This window comes from Colletes latitarsis, chromosome 10, assembly GCF_051014445.1.
Source record: "Colletes latitarsis isolate SP2378_abdomen chromosome 10, iyColLati1, whole genome shotgun sequence".
NCBI classification, from domain to species: domain Eukaryota; kingdom Metazoa; phylum Arthropoda; class Insecta; order Hymenoptera; family Colletidae; genus Colletes; species Colletes latitarsis.
In genome coordinates, this window is record NC_135143.1 from 15,813,155 (window position 1) to 15,833,097 (window position 19,943).

Below are 19,943 nucleotides of genomic sequence, written 5' to 3' on the forward strand. Positions count from 1 at the left end.
ATACCGATCGATCCCATCGGCTCCTATTCGAGGAAATATAAATCCCGTTTAATGCACCGGCCACCTAAACGACGTGGATTTGCGAGCAACCCGAACGGCCATTGGAGCCCGTTGCGAGATTGATGTGACGCTCCCAAGCGCTGTAAATATCGAGATCCATCGACGGTGATCCCACGGAATCGCGCGGCAATGCCAAACTTAAATAACTCGGGGGAATATCGGACAATGCCCGTTGCCAAAGACGATTTTTACGCTTGTTCGCGAGACTATAAACTGCATCGTAATCTCGTAGTTACTGCTTCGGAGTTAGCCTGATTCGGAAAGTGCAAACGTAGGCTTTTCGAGAAAAGTATCGTACCTATATGCGAGATTTATAACGTCAAAACTATTGGACAATTAAACGGTGTATTTTCTAACTATCGAGGTTCGTTAATACAAAACTCACTAGACACAAACGAAGGTAAAATGTAAATTCAAGTTCTCGAAACCCAGAATGGGAACTGCTTCGATGGATGGAGCGAGATCTGGGGCAACAACAGAACACCAAAAATATTCGAAGACCCGCGTAAACTTGGAGGCCCTCGCCTCCTCGTTGAATACACAATTCGTTCCTCCGGCGGGGACACCTCGACGAAGCGAATCGATTCCGTCGGTCGACGCGAAGTGGAAGGGTCGATCTTGAACGCTGGAGACAAGCGACGATCACTCGAGATCCCGTCCGTCACGGTTTTCACCTCGAGGATCGAGCAACTTCGTGGCACTCGACGATATCTACGGGCAAGGCGGAAAACGGAAAAAGGGTTCGCGAGCGGCGGTAACAGTCGGACGGGTCGCATAAATCAGCTGCAAGGAGAGTTCTCGAGCGAGAGAGGCGTCGAGGCCGGCAGGCCGAATCGTCAATAAAATGCAAAGGCGGAAAGTTAAAGCTAAAGATCAGCCGCCGCCGGATCCGCACAGAGAGTACTTGGACGCTGAGTCCACCGACGATGAGGAGAAGCACAGTAAGATCTACGAGAAAAATATTAAAGTCTTCGTTTTTTACAGCATCTCCGACTTCCATGCCAACTCCCGGCAACTTTACTGTCGTCTTTTGGCTCTTCCTTCCGGTCCCTAACCTTCCTCGCGAGGGCGATCTTCCCGTTCTGTGGATCGATCCTCGCCCAAATAGCAATTACGCTCACATCGAGCAACACACTGATTTCTATTTTTATATATATTTACTTACCACCATATCTAGAAAATTGAAAAAGTAGGCAACTTTACTGTCGTCTTTTGGCTCTTCCTTCCGGTCCCTAACCTTCCTCGCGAGGGCGATCTTCCCGTTCTGTGGATCGATCCTCGCCCAAATAGCAATTACGCTCACATCGAGCAACACGCTGATTTCTATTTTTACGTATATTTACCTACGATCGTGTCTAGAAAATTGTTTTCACTGTTGGACGCGTGGGAAATGTGAAACCGAAAATTGAAATCTCCGTGGTGGGTGGAACGAGCAAGATTACGCCAGTGTCCAACCGCGGAGGCTTAATACGAAATTAAATCCGATCGTCGATTTCGCAACGAGAGTCCCACCCTAGAATTACCATCCTCGATCATCCGCAGCCAGCGCGCGACATTAATTGTTCGACGGGGTAGTTGGAACGCTCTCCCTTTCTCCTGTTTCCCGTCCCGCCCTGTGGATCCCCGTGCCTAGCAGCTAGATATTCCGAGATAACGGGCGTGGGTGTTCGCAGCTCGAATACAACCGCACAGGTAACCGCGTCCGATAGGCAACCAGGGTTATTGGTTCATCTAGTTTGCCTACTTTCGGGGTGGGAACTAGCAAGATCGGAGAGCCACGACGAATTGACCGCGTTGCCCTCGAATTGGTTCGAGGAACACCTAGGGATGGAGGTTGGACTCGAATTACCATAATCCTGGAGACAAATTAGGAACTCTGCAACACCGTGAACGGCCGATTAATCGTCGACCAGTGACCACCTTAAGCGTCATAATTCACCCCTCTGCCTGTTCGTATCGATGCTCCCATTGTTCCGGGTCAATCGAACGACCGTGTTGTCGGCCGGATTAAGCATTCTAGTGCCACCAGGACTGATCGCCTACTATAGTAGTTATTGTCAAACCTCGTAAATAGTCATTTTTGGACAGTTGTGTCCTCACTGTCTGGAGCAGCAGCCATCTGCATTTTTCTTACTAGACCATCTGAAACAAAATAGTATTTTCTGGAGAACCTAATTCCAAAATAGGCGGTGTCAGGTTATCTGCATTTTTCTTACTGGACCAATTGAAACAAAATAATATTTTTTGGGGAACCTAATTCCAGGACAGGTAGTGTCAGGTTAGGTCCTCGAAAATATCAAAATTCCCAAGAATGTCCAAGATCCCTGATAATTCTCAAAACTCCAGAATATTCTCGAATATCACAAACATCCATCGACAAAATAAATCTAAAAACTTTTTCTCCAATGCTGAAAACCTTATTCCCTTTTTTGAACGCTAATATTGCCAATATAGCTAGCAAACAAAAAGGTATTGTCCAGTCCTTAATCAAGTAGCACCGACAAAATTGCTCCCTGATAGAGTCTCACGGACGTTCGGAAGTCGTTTTCTTCCAAATTAACGAAACAATGACCACAACCAATTATCGTCGAGTTAAATCGCCTCCATTCTTGTCGAAGAACTCGAAAGATCCTACCGTTTCCGGTGTTAACTGCGAAATTCCAAATGGAGGTCCGAATCGAAGCGAGTTGCGCGGCGCAAAGTGCCCGCAATTACGTCGACAATGGCAACGCTTGCTCGCGCTCGTGCGCGTTAATACACCGATATTGGTGGTGAAAATGTTTACCACGATATTCACTGGAGTTCGATCGTGTTCCCGTTTCCTACCCCCATAAAAAAAAAGAATAGGAATTACTTTCGCGTTGAGCGTGTAACGAAATTGTAACGGGTTAATCCACTGGACGAGGATTTTATTGGGAATCGTTATAGCGACGTCAGGACGCGACCAGCCCCTCGATCGATGCGTCGATAACGAATTTTTCTTGACGCATAAGTCAATTCGAGCATTTGTAACCCTTCCGCCTTTTTCTGACGGTGACAGATATGGACATCATATTTTAGGCACCAAAGTGCAGATATTAAAATTGGGAATTACTAGTGAATCGCTCGAACACAGTGTTGTATTAAAACTACAAAATCGTTTACAAATATTTCTCGAAAATTGTAGAAGTACGATGCAAAATATAAGACCCAGTTTTGTACGTTTTAAATTTTTCTTACGCTTGTAGCAATTAAAATATTTAATTTTGTTCACACATTCATGATTTTCTGTCGATCTACAGCACGGTACTCTGTTCACGCGCGCACAAAATTTCGAAAGTTATACGTAGAATTCATTCATACAAATCGTTGCATGACTTTTTTTATAAACCATTAGAGACATAAAGGAAAATGGAAACTAACGTTTTGAACACGGACCGCCTCAAAAGATCGGGAATTGCAAAAAAACCATGCGGAGGGGATAGTCAAATATTGACCAAGAGTAATAGTTCCAACGTTACATTCAGGAACAGTCGGGAAAGTAAAAGCTCAATCCGCAAGAAGAATACTTTGTTCAACATCCCGTAGTATTAGGACACACACACACACTGAACACGAACACAGAGTAATCCATGCACACGCACAGGTTTACATTTACGAGTCTACAACTCTACGACACAACGAAATGATTGCATTGACTTATACACCGAAAAGCTTTTATTCTCATACAGACACGAACTATCGTCATTGTTAACGAAAATTTAATAAACAACAGAAACGCTGGACCCATGTCTGCGTATAGTCGACGCACGAAATCGTCGGATCGGAAAATGCTTTTCGCGATGGAAAAACACGGCGCTTTTTTTTGCAAAATAATCAACGTTCGGCGATGGTGAATTATTCTGTTCGCGCAGGGTGTTCAAAAGATTAGTCGCTTTGACCAGCGTGATTTTTAATTTTCGATACGCACACCGCTTCCCTCCTTTTTCCCACCCTTGATGGCAACCGGTGTCGAGGCATTTTCGAGCGTGTCGGCGAAAATACGTCGCCCAACGAACAATGTGTTCAGGGGTGCCTCGCTTGTTGTTGTTGTTGTTCTCCCTGGCGGCGATACATTTTCCATTATCGCCTGTCGCGAGTTCTCGTGTCATTCAAGAAATTCGCAGATTTCCGAAAATACGATGCACCCTTTCTCATTAAGAAACCCAAAATTTCTATAAACGTCGTCTCACGGTTGATGGTGATGAATTTTTGTCCGAAACCGGTCCCTCCATCAAAAAATTATTTTATTCCACGACTCGCGATGGCGAACGTACGTGGATGGGGAAGGAAAAACGATGGAGACCATCGGTGGTCGAGAAATTCTTCAAGTTCGTCGCCGTCAGTGGCAGAAATCCTGGAAACGTACAACCGAAACGTGACGGGGACGCGGTGTAAACCGTGAAAAACCATCGGCGCGGAAAGCTACGTGACGGTAATAAGTCCCCCGCGGGCAGAGGGCGGGGAAGAAGAAGCAGAGAAGACGACATCGTTACCATCTACATAATGCTCGCTATCATAGGCCAATAAATTACAGCAACGTGTCCTCCCGCGGCGCCTCGATCACCCGACGTGTTTCCTCTTCCGCCGATTCAGTAGCAGCTCGCAATTTATCGTTCCTATTAGATTGCCAGAAGCAAAGACGTATCCTTGGACGGGGTGAAGGGGTGGTTGCGCGCGACGCTGTGCGGCGAAGCTAGCTGCCACCGGGACGAAGAGAGGACCGGAGAAAAACGACATCGGAACGAACGAAGCAGAGAAAGAGAGATTCTTGGAACGAATGTCTTCGATTTAACTCTCCCGCCGGATTTAAGAGTACCCATCGCGACCGCCACCGTTTCCAATCGACGACTAACGAACGATCCCATCACCCGCTGAATTTGTTTCCGTTTTACCCGCCGTGCCGTGGCCGACTCGCTTAATACCGACCGTATAAAATCGAAATGTCGAATTACTTAAACGCGATTCAGTCAGCTATTAGCGTATTTGCTGTACGGAATATTTTCTTACGATAAAAAATAATTTTAGGGTTTTTAAATCTTAATTTTGTGTGATCGAACCCCATGTTTCTTTTGTAGAGCACAAAGTTGAGGATGTCGAGGAGGAGCTCAGGCCTGTTTACGACGACACGGAGCTAACGGAATTGGTGAGCACGTACAAATAGATATACAATAGAGTTCTGATTGTCCGAATAAACGGTATATTTACTCCGACTATTCTTCGATAAATGTTACCGGGTTATATTTCACACAAACAAAGAAGTCACAGCTGCATGCATCTAGCAGTGACGTCGATACTAAGCAGTTGACGAATAAAGCGTAGAAATTTTATATATTTTATTTATTATTAAGAAATTGTATTATTACCCATGTTAAAAATCAAAAATGAATGTTTAAGAAAAATCGACAGAACAGGTACCTAAATTTTTCGGTGAAAAAAGTATTTCAAATCGTTCTGGAAAAATTATTTTCATTTGCGGAAGTCAATTACAATCATTTTTTATCATTAGACATACTCTCGAAATCCTATCCACTTTCGAGAAAAAAATTCGAATAGGTGCTGAAATTGTTCGGTGAAATTAAAAAATTTCCTCGTCTGTGAGGAATAATCGGAATTTTACTGTATGTAGAAAATGTTGGAACAAACTTCCAAATTATTTAGTCCCCCAGAAAATTGAATTTACCATGGCAATCAGAAATTAATTCGAATTCAACATAATTTACTAACAAATAATATTTCCGAGTTCTGTAACTTTAAAGATGGCTGCTTCTCCCTTCGAAGGTAAACTGCGTGAAGGAGATGACCACTCTGAGCGGCATGCCTGACCCGGACGATTGGTCGTACTATACCGAGTCGGTGGTACGGAAGTTCTTTCTGAACCCAGCATCCCCGGTGCTCAGCGTATACCGGATGTACGGTAGAATCATGGCGGCGTTGAGGTTTCCCGTGATCCCCGTACAGGAGTTCACCTACTTCGTCAGGGAACCGCAGGAGGTGTTTCGAATGGACAGCTTTAGAAATTGCGTGCTGTTCGGCACAGTGAACGACAAGTCGGAGATGCACATACTTACACTGATCAGGGACACGCTGGCGCCGATCTTCTTGCGCATCGAAACCTGGCCAGACAGTATCCTCTTCCGGTTTAACTCGTATTTAATTAGTCAGGCCGCGGAACGAAAAGTTCCGAAACCGTCGCATAACGATATTTCAACGAGCTTTCGAAACTTTCCCGCACCCTTTTCTGTTTCTCTTGCCCCGAGGGGGTAAACAATATACGCGGGGTAACTTTAATTGTCACGCCCCATTTGGAACGCCTCCATGTTTAATTATCAACCGCGAAACCGAAGAATCATAATAGCTGATCGGTTGGATCCACGAAGTTAGTGCAATTGATAGGAAATCGTAGAAACTGAGTTTTAAATTCGATTCAGCTTCTTTTTTGGGTTAGTAGAGCCAAGTGGTTGACTCACTGGTGGAATAACTTGTGTAGGTTGTTAAACTGAAATCTGGACCAAGCGAAATTAGTGGTTTTGAAGAGCAATATGAATTTGTAATTAACAGCGAGGAGATTCTGGAAACTGAATTATCCTTACTTGGTCCCACGGTGAACGATGTAAGTTTATGATTCATGAGTGGAATAACTTTGTTAAGCTATTAGAGAAGTCTGACAAGATCGACGAAGTGAGCAGTATGAGCTGGTAACTGATGATAATGTCATTGTGGAGGATGCATTAGCTTTATTTTCTAGATATGGGCACTGTAAGAAGATAATGAATGAGTTGAAGTCGAAAAAAAGTGATATCTAGGTAGATGAAGTTACAGGTTTTGATCATATCAGATTCAAAAGTCTCAATTAACTTCATCTTCTTCCTTATGTAAGAACATTCAAGTAAACGACTCAATTTCAATAACTTTGGTAGGTTGTTAAAATGAAATCTATCCCTAGAGAAGTCTACATCGACAAAGTTGGAGATTCTGGTAGACGATGTAAAGTGTGATTCACGAGTTAATTAGCTTTAAGTTGTTAGATTGAAATTTATAGCACAATTTTTCAAAGTCGACGAAGCTAAAGGTTCTGATGATAAATTCTTATTATTAACAATATAGGATGAGTCTCGAGTCGAGTAACTATTATTAGATACTAATATCTACTACATCCCATTTAATTAACCCTCGCTAACTATTACCTTTCGAACTTTAAATTGTAAGACCAAGTTTCTAGAGCCACTAAGGACGTCCACCGAAGTTACAAGACTCGATGACACCTGTAAGGTGATGGTTCATAGCGGAGGTTCCGAAAAGTAATAGGAAAACTTGATCGAATTGGATCTCGAGTTAGGCAGTTTTAATCGGGTATAAAAGTTAGCGCTGTCCTACTCGGGAATCATTGATTTATTCGTGATTTATAACGCCTGAAACTGCGAAGTAGGCGATGCAAGCGCAATAGAAGATTTACGATCTACCAATTATTCAGGAAAATCGATCCTCCGATTCGCGATCCATTGAAACCTCTAATTATATTTACGTCGCATTTATTACGTATCTGCTGCGTTTGATAGCTAAATAGACTTTTTTCAAGACCTTGTTTCAGTTAATTAAAAGCAGAATTACTTGAAAAAAAATATCACCTTACTGTACGTAACAATCACATTTCGCTTCTATAATTATTTTCCCAACGTCTGTCAAAAAAATTTTAAACGCGTGACTTATTTTACTAGGATTGATTATCGACACTATTGCTAGAAAACGATAAAATGGCGTCGAGTTAGGGTTACAACGAGCTGTCAGGGAGGCGTCTCAGAGTTGAATTTCTAACTTCGACCGTGTGCAATCCTGTTGCAGCAACTTCGTAGGGGAAGGGAAGTGGCCAAGGAGGATGGGCTGAAAGAGGAAGGGCTGGACGAAGTTATTATTACCATAACTTTCAGCTAAATGCACTGCGCAACTCGCAGCTCCGTAAATTCGGCGTCGATGTTTGCTCTTGCACAGGAACGGGATTACTCGGCGGTCCAGTCAGAAACGATTGCATCGCGTTCGAACGGAAGTCGCTTCGTTATTTCTAATGGATCCCCGGATTCTAACTGGATAGAAGGGACGTTTCTTTAATTGCAACTGGAATCGCGGACGCCCGTGTTGAACACTTTTTGCACTTTCGAATCGATTCGAAACTCTTGGCACGCTCGCGACGCGGGGTTTGCGTATTTTTCTTAAAGGGAGATTCCCATTAGGGAGGCGATTGTTCGCATGATTATTGGATTTTTTTTTTAGTCAAAATTGTAAGGGATTTTCGAACGTGATATCTGATTTTTTAAAAATATTTTAGGCATTTCAAATTGTGATGCATGTGGTGTTTTTTTACCATCGACTCGATTGGCGCCGTTCCACAGATATGAAACAAACGAATTATTAAAACACATGAGTGCGACTATAGTCTCTGGCAGAGTGGAAAATATGACTTAAAATAGCTGAAAAATAAAAAACTTAAAGATAATATTTATTATAATAAGGACAGGTATCTAGTTTTACAAAACGTAAACATTTGAAAGACACAGGGCTTCAACTAACCATAAATGACATCTCATATCATCGAAAGGGAAACTGATTGAGTAACCTCTATCTAGACAAATGTACCGTACGCTGATCTCCTTTTCCCAAAGTTTCTTCATCTTCCTTAACTTGTCCGAAACACATGCGTGAAGACGGACTTCTACACGAGTGTGGACACGTTCCTGTGCACTCTAACAGACCTGGCGTACAAAATGCTGGGCTTAACCGTGATATACGTACCTCGGGAGGGTGATGACATCGTTCTCGGCGACGAAGTCAGCTCTGATAAGGAGTTGGTCAAGAGGTTCGAGGGTATGGTAGCCTATTGGACCACTCAAATCAGGATCGCCCTCTCGGACCAGGAACAAGCTACACCCAACGAATTACTCTGCCTCGAAGACGAGCAAGAATTTTGGATCTATCGCTGTTAGTGATCCAGTGGAATCTCGAGTCAACTGGGTCCTGGAACATTCATAACATTGTCTTTCCTTTAATAAATATTGAGCTATTTCTCACAGTGAATGTTCAGATTTGAGTATTTATTAGTATTTATTCCTTAGCTTCTTAAATTGTCAGCTACTTTAGTGAAACAAGGTCTATTAATTTCTAATTTACAATGTCACAAAGGAATGAAGTTTTAGAACCCAGTGTTCAATCCCCAGTCGCTACCCTAACGCAATAAAATTCTCCCATGGCAACAGACGACAATCTATGCGGGCTGAACTATCAGCTCCAGAGGCTCACCGTGAAGAAGATAACCGAGTTTCTGTCGATCAATCAATCCACCTACGTTCGACAATTCATGGCGCTGAAGGACGAGATCGAGAACGGCGTGAAGGAAGCAAGATCCAACATCGAGTACCTGAGCATCCTGGAGTCCGACTCCGCGGAACTGAACAAATGCGTCAAACCGTCGGACATCGAGCAACATCTGACGAAAATAATTCACCTGTTCAGGGTAATTTGGCTAAACTCGCCGTACTACAACAGCCGCGAGAGGATAGAGTACCTGTTCAAGGCGCTGAGCAACCAGGTGATTATCATCTGTCGAAATTACATCAACCTGAGGGAAATCTTCGCGGGAAAAACCAGGAAATCCATGGAAACGTTGAACGAGTGCGAGATGGCATGCGAAAACTACAAATCGCTCTACAAACAGGTAATATTCGCTTTTAAGCGAAAACTCGCTCCTGAGAACTCTCAGGTATAACTGATAAAAAATACAAATTTGGAATAAAAAATAATCTGTCATATTAATATAAAATTTCATATATTATTCCTATGGGAAAGCATATTAATTTATTTAATATATAATTATTATTTGAAGGACAGAGGAAACCTCTAAGACGAATATCACGGTTTGATAGTGTTTTCCCAAGCAGCTTAGGTACTATTAATTTCGAATCAAGACCGAAACCGTTTCAATAGTCAAACACTATCGATCTCTCGAACTGTTTTGCAACAATACGCGATCGGGGGAAGATAAGATTAATCGCAGCTCGCTGCTAAGCACTTGCCACGACGAATATTATTGCAATGTCGAAGGGACGTGTTCCAAGGCGCTGTAGAAATCATTGTGAACCGGAGTACAATTATAGTGACTTCCGCTTAACGCGAGAACTCCTCACTTTGCCTAACGGCTCTTTCCCAAGTATCCGAAGCAACCGCGCTTGCGTCGTTCAATAGTCCTTTCATGAACGTTGAAGATTATTTTCTCTGCAATTATAGGTAATTTATAGGTAACTCTAAAATGCAAGTGGAAAATCAAGGGACTAAAATAATCCACGTATTTCTGCGTCCTAAATTTGTTAGTTTTGTTACGAGCGACTGCAATATTAAAAAGACAAACCCCACTCCCAAATGAATAAAAAATGTTTCGTTCTGTCGCGCAGGGATTAAGTCTCGATTATTTCAGGGAAGCTTAAATTTGTAAAACATAATGGTCTCGATGAATAACCCTATCGAGGGATTAGAGAACGTCAGAAACTTCTAGGCGGTGGTACTTCCGGTGGACGAGCCCACCGCGAAGGGAACGAGGACAATGGCTTCGAAAATAATTTGTCAGCCGGGGATTAGCGTTTTATCCGAGCGACGAGGGTGTGTTGTTGCCGAGGGGGTCGAGGGACGGTTAGCCAACGGTGGTTATGGAACGAGGTCAAGTTTTCACGTTAAGCGGAAGTCACAATAACCCCGCAGACTTAGGCGTCCCTCGTACGGCCAGATAAGCGCGAACAGGGGTGAGAATCGCCAGGATGCGTTCACGGTCGAACGGGGGTGAATTACAGGGTTTCTACGATTTTTCGCGAAGGGGAAATCCCGACAATCGTATTACTGGCCGCTGATCGAGGGTCAAACGAACTTTCCCTTGGGTGGATCGTCGAGGGTTTGCTTGTTTCGTTGTAACGAGTATTTATTAACTCTATGTCCGGCCAGTCCGGCCACTCCGGATGGCCTCCATTTACTTTCGTCACCTCGAAAGGGGAAGGAGGGGGCGACAGATGGTGACAATTAATTACTTGGAACGCTTCGTCGCTTGGGAAACGAGGGTTAATTAATGAAAATATTTACGGTGGACGATCAATGTTATTTCACTTTTTTTTAGATAGAAAACTTTTATTTCTGTTTTTTATTTTAGGATCGTCACGTTTCCCATGTACTTGTCCCTAAAACGAAAACGGAACATTTTTCGAAGTACAGTTAGCGCTGTTTCTTCCCATTTGCAGAATTAAAAACGTGAACATGCAATACGCGGTTCGCCTACAGCATCGAAATTTGAGCCTCGTAATTTTCCGCGGAACATTTTATCGTTTTCGAAACGATTGAAACCGCCCTTTTGAAAAATGAAATGCAATTCGGCGTGCTCTAAATACTGGTAGCGATTGACTGTTGAAAGATAAACGAAACAATCGCGAGTTCTGAATTTACCCGTGCTTCAATTTTGTATAAAACGATCCGCCGCGACCCCGAAATTAATAATGCTCGAGCCCTTTCGAAAGTGAATCGTGACCCGGAATCGCAGCGTCGATAATTTAAATAAAAAAATAATGAAAACGCACGACCGATACGATACTTCTCCTCGTCGAACTACGAGACAAACTATTGAATTTTCCATATCGCAATCATTGACTGAACACTTCAGTGTCCGGAACGAACGAGCCTGTCCCTTTCAAAAATGAATTGTGACCCAGTGCGCTACTTGTGTTTCGCGTGATTGGCAATCAAAACAAAAGGAAGGTAAAGAATGCACAATTAAAAAAAAAAAAAACGATTCTGATTCGTGTCAAGATACCGAATGACGTTTTTCGTCGATGCTTTCCGGTCCTCTGTAAAACGCTTCGATGCTTTCCAACCGAATAAAGCCGCTCTTCCCGAAATTGATTGACAAATTGACTTTCAAAAAATCCGGCACCGCGTACAAGAGAGATTTTTTTATAAACGGTTATCCGAAAAGCTGCGATTCGTTGAATTCGCGCCCGGCGAGAACGGTGTTCTTTGGACTCCCGGGAACGTTTCCCGATGTTTGCGTTATTCCTTTTTGTAGTTTCGCGTTTGCCCGTCTCATTGTTGTTAGAAAATCGTGGACTTAGTTCATACGTACCCATGCATCGCTGCGCCGGAAACACACCGAAGGGTTTTTGGAACGTACCAAGCGTGCATTCTCGAGGATGCAGCAGAGTCCTTGCGTGTAGACCCCGTGCGGAGTCAGTTGTAGACTGTCTCTGTGCACGGTACGCTGAACAAGCGTGCTCTCGTGTCGTCGAGTTGCTTTCTGCAGTATTTTATTAAAATGCTGTTATTAGATATTCCAGTGAATTATTCAACCAACCGAATTTTCCAGCAAAGCTAAAGCGTTAAACAATTAATTGAAAAGATAAGTTACGTAAACGAAACCATCATTTCTAGAACTTGAAGTTCTTCGATTCATGTTTTACAGTCAAATAAATTAATATATTCGCAAACCATTCGTATTGGAGGTATTATCTTTTAAAGTTACAAGACTTAGGAACGATTTTTTTATAAAATTCCTATTCCCTTTTCGTGTCCGAACTTGATGGGTTCGCGAAATACACGGTCTGCCCGATAATGGAGAATCGAAAGAGAGCAGAGGCGACACGGAGACAGAATAGCGATCTCCCTTATTTATCCGCTTTAAGTCCCCGTGCATTTTCCGCGATCGATTTCGTCACGTCGCGCCGCGAGCCGGATATTAAACCGCCGCGCTTGTCCTCGCGTAATATAAATTTCACCAACGACTCTTTCGTCCCCCCTGCTGACGAGACCCCTTGGCTTTCAGATATCGTACGCCCACACCACCATCACGCATCTACCGTGGGATTTAAACATAGACAATATATTCCGTCATATTGATATTTTCATCGGCAGGTGCCACGACATGATTGAGATCTGTCAGGCGATGATCGATTTTGCCAGGTAATCAACCAGCCTCTTCACACCCCCGCGTGCTCCCCGCGAAATTAAAGATGCGACCAGAACCGCCACGAGACATTTTTTTTCTATTAAATTTCGAAAACGGAAAATTATATCTCTCTGCGAATCGAAATCGCTTCCCGCTAAAATTCGAGAAAAAATGATACAGACAATATTATCATCTTTTAGACGTAGATAACAAAAATGAAGGATGAAATTGGGTACGAATAATTATGATTGGTGTGCGCAGAATGGACGAAACGGTGGATGATATGAGACCGATGTTCAGTGGGACGAAGGGGGAGGAGTACGAGAGGGGGTGTCAGAAGATCGAAAGACTGTTTCACGAGGCGTTGCAAAAGATCGAGCAGATCTCTCACAAGATCTTCGACGTACACCAGGGTACGTGGCACGAAGACGTATTCGCCTTCCGTTCGGAGTTAAAGGATCTAGAGGTCATGATCGAGAACCTGGTAACGTCTGCGTTCGTGGGGATGCACAACGTCCAGGAGGGGATCGAAAACCTCCAAGGATTCTACAATTATATGAACCGCGAGAAGCTGAAGCAACTGTTCGACGTTAAGACAAACGAGGTAGAAAAGTAGATTTTAAACGTATTCGTATTCCTGGAACAATATAATATTGTTAAATTCGATTAGAATTATCGAGCTCGGAATAACTCAAAGGGTAGGGAGATTATTTATTTAAGGAAAGAACGTTAGGAACAAGGAGGATAATGAACCTTGCGAATACCGTACAAAACGCGTTAAGATTGATTGCAGCATTATTTCAAGTTACAAGCTACAGGCTCGTTACTGCGAGCATAAACGTTATATCTCGTAAACTATAAATTGTCCCAACAACCCACTTATGTCATCTAAACGAGCATTAAACGGAGGTACAATTGAGGCAGTTTTTCATAAAAATCGGTAAAAGTATATTTTTGCTTTAACGATTAGTATGAACCCTTTGTTGGGGATAAATGAGAAGGATGGATATAAATTTTGCAAAATACACCGTGAAAATATTTTTTACTATCCACGCAAATCTCGTTAAAATATTGTTAACCATTAAAAAATTATTAACATATTTCTACCTTCTCTGGATAGCAATTTTAATCCCTTGTAGACTCGGGGGGAAATTTACAAGAATAGACAACGACTAAATAAACTTCCAAACTTGCAAAATTCAAACCGAGTACGTATGGAGATTAGGTTTATGCAAATTCTTGGGTCCCTTTCCATTCATAGGAAAAATAATATATGCACCAGAAACTTTTCAAAGTACTCAGGGGAATGTCATCGTTAAATAATGCTAATATCTATGATACAGGGGTCGAACATTCGATGAAAAGTTCTGTCAAAAATATAAATAAATAACTAGCAAATTGAGAAGAGTAATTTTAACTGTATAAAAGGGCAAAACGGAAATACTTCGAGCTCGATATCGTGCTACATAATTGTTAAGATTAATAACAAACCATTTCCACGTAAAGTCGGCGAACGTTTCGCCCAGAGTCTATAATTCCTGAGAGGCAGAAGAGATGGAAAAGAACGTTTCCGTTTCTCAGATATGGAAACTGTTCGGCGACGATATCCAGCGAACGAAGCAGGAGGTCCTGGACGAAAGGGAGGAATATCCTTCGATGACGCCGTATTATGCAGGCAGAGCGTTGAACCTTCGGCTGAAAGGTGCTCGTCTGCAATCAACAAGGGAGATGCTGGAAGAGGCCGCATGGATGCCCTACTGCGGCCTCAGCGTGGAGCTCTACGAGCAGCACGATATTCTGATGAAATCGATCGAGGATTTGGTGGCGGATCTACACAACGAATGGATATACGAGGCCGGCGAGAATCCACGGGTTCGCCTCGATCGTTTTCTGATGCGGCACAGCGACGCGAAGCCTGGCTCGCTCGAGTGCAACATCGACCCGGATATTTTAACGTTATGCCGCGAATCTGCTTATTGGATCAACCTGAACTTCACTATACCGGTCCACGTGCAGATCGTATACGACAGATGGGAGTCCCTGTGCTACGTCTTCGAGAGCGTCGTAGCTGTAATCATCGGCTACAACAAAGTTATCGATGGTCAGAACTAGAATTAGAGAAAAACACCACGCCTCTATATTTCCGGGGAATCAGAATCGCGTGAATTATTATTAACAGAAATCTCGTGGTCGAAACCAGAAACTTCTTTAATTTAGAAAGAAGAAAACGGTTTTTGCGACAGAAGTTGTTATTTTGGTTTCGATGGAGGTTTGAAGAAAAGGGGTGACGAAGGAAAAGGCTTGAAATTTTATTTTATAACGAATAATTAACGATCGAACATCCGTAATATTTCCTGTTCCGGTCTCCGAGAACGTTCGACTTGTTTCTCGGATTTCGCCTTTTTACCGAGCATTTCGATCACGAAATTCGCAACATCTCGCCATTAATTTTCCCCGGACGGGGAAATTCACAAAATTCGTTCTGCCGAACTTCGACGGAAGTTCGACCCCCGCAGGAAATTCCATTAAACGTACATTTTCTGATACATCGGGTTCACCGAATGCGCCGAGTTGCAAAGTAATAATTAGCGCTGGCGACGTAACTTTCCATCAAAGTCTCGCATTCTGCGAGACCTCGCCCCCGCCGATCGAACGCAACGTTCGAGCGATCGATTCGCGGGTGAAACGGAAACAGTTGGCCGTCGAAAGCAATCTGTCGGGCGGGCTCTTGCTTTCCACCCACGATCCCCCTTCTGAACCTCCCTCTAAACCCAAACCTTTTTTCGCTAATATAAATCCGGTCGACTTCGGCACGTGTTCTGCGGGCGTCGAACGAGTTCGTGCAAATATTTCGAAGTTTCGAGCGTTGCAACCGCCCCCCTCCCCCGTGAGAACTTCGTGTTTGTATATTGACTGCTCGAGATTGCGAAATAGTTGTTCGAGCACAGTTCTACGAAAATACCTCGAGTATCTTCTTCCCTGCTTTTAACGCGGCGTCTTACAACCGATGAGAGAGGCGGCAATAATTATGAAATATTCAGACGGGATGAAGCCTCGATGCGGAACCAGACACTGTGGAATCTCCATTCTTCCGTCTATTCGGCGAACAACGCCTCGACGCAATTAATTCTTCATTAAACAATGCCCGCTAACGAGTTTTACAGTATCTTTGTATGCAAGTATGTCGACCTTTTTTGGAGAAATTAATTCTATATTAATCTTTAAACTTTCTTCTTTTTTTTTTGGTGTATACGCAAGGGAAGTTGCTTGACACTTTGACTGCCACGTCACCCATACGTGAGTGACAGGATTTACCACTATGATACTAGAAAAATTAATTCTCAAGTTAAGACGTTGAGGGAAATAAATTTGGATAGAATTTGTGAATTTTAACAAGGTTACAAAAATAAGTACTGGAACAAATTTTAGATTATGCAGCTTACAATGGTCTAAAATCAACATTTTACTTTCGCGGAATATTATACGGTTTTGATCTGGCAGTGAACCTATTAAATCGAACATAAAAAAAATTCTGATTACAGGAAAATGTCTCAGGGTAGGAAAATGTTTATTTAACGGGGCAGATATTACGACAATTCTCAAATAGACATTGTCTGAGACGTGTTTAGACAATCGTCATTTTTTTAAACGAATTTACCAGAATCAAGAATTTCTCGTTCGCTCGAAATTCTCTCTCAAAACTGTCTGTTTGCAATCCAGCGGTCCCGATTCGCCCGCAAGTAACGAGACACTACTGTATGCACATACGTTAGCGTTACAACGTTACCGTTTGAACGCGCTCGCGAATAACTACGGGTATTGTAACTCCGCGACGTAGATTTCATTCGGGGGCGGTTTCAATCGGAATCAACATCGAACCCCCAAACGCGAAAGACAAGATCATTTTATTTTTCAGCGTTGTCAAACTCGGAACGCGAGCTGTTCCACGAACTAATTCGCCAACTAGACAGGAAGATCAATCCCGGCTTAGCCAGGCTGACATGGAACTCGGAATACGTGGACGCATACATCGAGGATTGCTTTAACCAAACGGCAAATGTACGCTTTCGCGTCTCTCTCTCTCGTTCTCTTTCCGTCTTTCTCCCGTTTGCCCCACTATCGCCATTACCGAGTCGGGCGAGACGCCTATATGCGAGCTGAAATTTATGCAGCGAGTCCGGTTCTGTCCTGGCGAAATTAAATTTTGATCCAGCCAAGTGGGATCCGTCCGCAGCCTTTGTTTGTTTAATTAAGCAAGAAGCGCGCATGCCGCCGTTACGGAATAACAATAGCGGATATCCGGAGCCGCGTTTGCGGCCATTCGTTACCCTGTTCAAATCGACGGAATTCGGACGGAGCCAAGGGCGATACGCCCCCGCAACCGTACCGCCTCTCTTCCCCTGTTGCAATTAGTATCGCTAATTAGTATACATTACCGGCATTAACAAGCAATTTGATTTAATGAAAAATATATTTTATTCCTAAGTTAATTCTCGATCATAGCTACAAGAATTCATCGACGTTTACAAAGACTCGAACTTCGAGATCATGAAGATCTCCGAGAACATCTGCGACACGCCGATGATCAAGATCCGACCAAACTACACGTACACGCTGAGGGAGCTGGAAGAGGACTTGCTGAGGGTGAGGTGAGAGCAGGACTGAATAATAATTTTGAAAATCGGTGAAAACCTTCTCTACTTCAGGAACGCGACCTTCGAGGACATATTGAGCAAATACAAAACGATCGTTCAGCACGTCTTAGTCGTCTACGATGGATTCAAGGAGGTCATCGCAGAAGTACGTTCTTTGTGCAATTTTGATATTTATTATTACAGGTAAACTCTTCTTTATCTTGATACTTATATGTTTAAAAGAATTTTTACTAAGCTTCGTGACTACCAAACAATTCTTCCGCAATTATTTACCTCTTTCTTCGAATATCGCGTGATAATTTCAATTTTCCCTCTGTGTTTAATAAGTTTACAAGTTTTCTCACTTTCGCGGTAAACGTAATATTGTAACAACGTTTACGACAAACGCAATGTTGACTTTACGAGCATGTTTATGCTATTAAACACTTTTATAGAAAACGGATAAAACCAGAAGATTAAACCGGGCACGGAGGCGTGATTAAATTTCAATACTCCGTACAATATTTCGTCGTCAGCAAATACAGAAAATGCTATTTCTATTTTATGTGTTAATTTTCGCCTCTATCCCTCTCAAAATTAATCTTTCCTTCATAAATCATACTCACTGGGTTAATGTTATATTTATAAATCACTTCCTAAATAACGACACGTTAAACTGAAATTTGGCCTGTTAATCGATACGCTTCCAAAGGCCAGTACACAAATTTTTCGATGCATTTCATTGCAATAATAGACGAGTTATGGCGGACGTCGCGTTTCACGGGAAAAAGTACAGCGTCGTTTTGTCGAAGCAATCTCATTCACTCGGCGTTGTCTAGTTCGTTTCCTCCACCCATCGACAACAAACGCAAGCACTATCCGGGTGCAGAATTCTCGCGAAATGCCCCGGTGTTATTCCCGCGGGCTCCACGGAGCAATTTTCGTACGCCAGAACACCAGAAACGTAGCCCAGGCCGATCCGCGTTACGATACGTCGCTGCGTGACGTGACTGCCGCCAGGAGCACGTGTCCCCGGTTCCGTGGAATTCCACACATTAATGCGGAAGTTCGCCAAGAATCGCGACTCTCGACCCGGTGTAAATGTCCCCCAAGTCACGGAGGATCGACGAACTTCCTCGATCCGTAGAGATTCTGGCCTCGAAACTGCTAACTGACCGCGAAATCGACAGAGTCTGCAAGAATGGAAGAACTATCTGATCAGGATCGACGTGGTGATCGCAGAGTCCCTCAGACTGTGTCTCGGAGGATCCTTGGAGGCCATGTACACGGCCCTCCACGGGGATGGAACCACCCCTCCATCGCCGTTCATTCTAATGCACGCTGACCTCGTCGATAACAAGGTGCGTTTCTTATTTCTAAAAATCGATTGACTTCGAGGAGAAAAATTAAATTTCCAGATAACTTTCACACCGAATCTGATGGACATTTCGTCAGTGATCTCGGTGGTCTTCGACAACCTGCTGGAGCCAGTACAAAAGATTCATCCACTGGTGAACAGATTCAAGTTTTACGAGCCGATCCAAAAATTCTGGATGAGCTTCGAGAAGAACGCAGAGCTCCTCGACCTGCAACAAAAGCTCAACGATGGTTATATTCTTATACACCTCCCAAATCCGTTCGTTCTCAAATAACAATGATATTTTCAAAATTCCAGAGGTCAGTTTCTGCTTTGTTCAGGTACAAAATTATCTGAAGAGCTGGGAGCCGTTCCAGGAAGTGTGGGAGGTGAACAGGGACATGTACATTCAGAGGTGACTCTGAAATTACTGAAGAACCTCATCGTTAATGATCGATGGATCGTTTATAAACTGCTTCAGATATGAGAAGCTGAGGCCCACGGCTGAGTCTTACGATGGCGACATCGCCAAATACAGTTTGATAGCCAACAACGTTCAGATGCAGGAAACTGTGATGACTGTGCACTTCCTCGACGTGAACGCTGATAGGTTGAAGGGCGCGATCATCGAGGAGTGCTCGCTCTGGCAACAAAAATTAATTGCACTGCTGCAACGGCAAACTGAGAATATGGTGAACCACGTTTATCACTACATCGCTGAGAATTCGAAAAAGTTAGTATCGCACTGGTTTTAAACTGCAAATCATAAAGAATTATAATCACATCGATTCTTTATATTACTTCCAATCGTATCGATTCGAAAATAAAATTCATTCCAATCGCGAGTCTCGTTATATCCATTTGAAGCAAAAAAATTTTTATCAACGAAAGTTCACAGAGTTGCTTAACG

General features: G+C 43.1%; 2 protein-coding genes across 2 annotated transcripts in view; both read left to right on the forward strand.

Moving 5' to 3' along the window:
- Positions 1–904: 904 nt before the first annotated feature.
- LOC143347270 (uncharacterized) lies at positions 905–8,010 on the forward strand. Its single transcript, XM_076776329.1, has 5 exons — positions 905–1,001; positions 5,157–5,224; positions 5,860–6,258; positions 6,569–6,691; positions 7,921–8,010. Exons 1-5 carry the CDS (start codon positions 905–907, stop codon positions 8,008–8,010), a joined length of 777 nt encoding a protein of 258 aa, XP_076632444.1.
- An 827-nt stretch (positions 8,011–8,837) lies between these two features.
- The window catches only part of Kl-2 (dynein heavy chain 2, axonemal kl-2), a 47,799-nt gene continuing 36,693 nt past the window's right edge, over positions 8,838–19,943 (forward strand). The window contains exons 1-12 of the mRNA XM_076776330.1: positions 8,838–9,051; positions 9,327–9,784; positions 12,920–13,056; positions 13,304–13,646; positions 14,624–15,143; positions 16,959–17,101; positions 17,546–17,691; positions 17,749–17,842; positions 18,867–19,037; positions 19,095–19,284; positions 19,352–19,448; positions 19,515–19,766. Coding sequence (XP_076632445.1) covers positions 8,838–9,051; positions 9,327–9,784; positions 12,920–13,056; positions 13,304–13,646; positions 14,624–15,143; positions 16,959–17,101; positions 17,546–17,691; positions 17,749–17,842; positions 18,867–19,037; positions 19,095–19,284; positions 19,352–19,448; positions 19,515–19,766 — 2,765 coding nt within the window. The remainder of the gene's footprint in view (positions 9,052–9,326; positions 9,785–12,919; positions 13,057–13,303; positions 13,647–14,623; positions 15,144–16,958; positions 17,102–17,545; positions 17,692–17,748; positions 17,843–18,866; positions 19,038–19,094; positions 19,285–19,351; positions 19,449–19,514; positions 19,767–19,943) is intronic.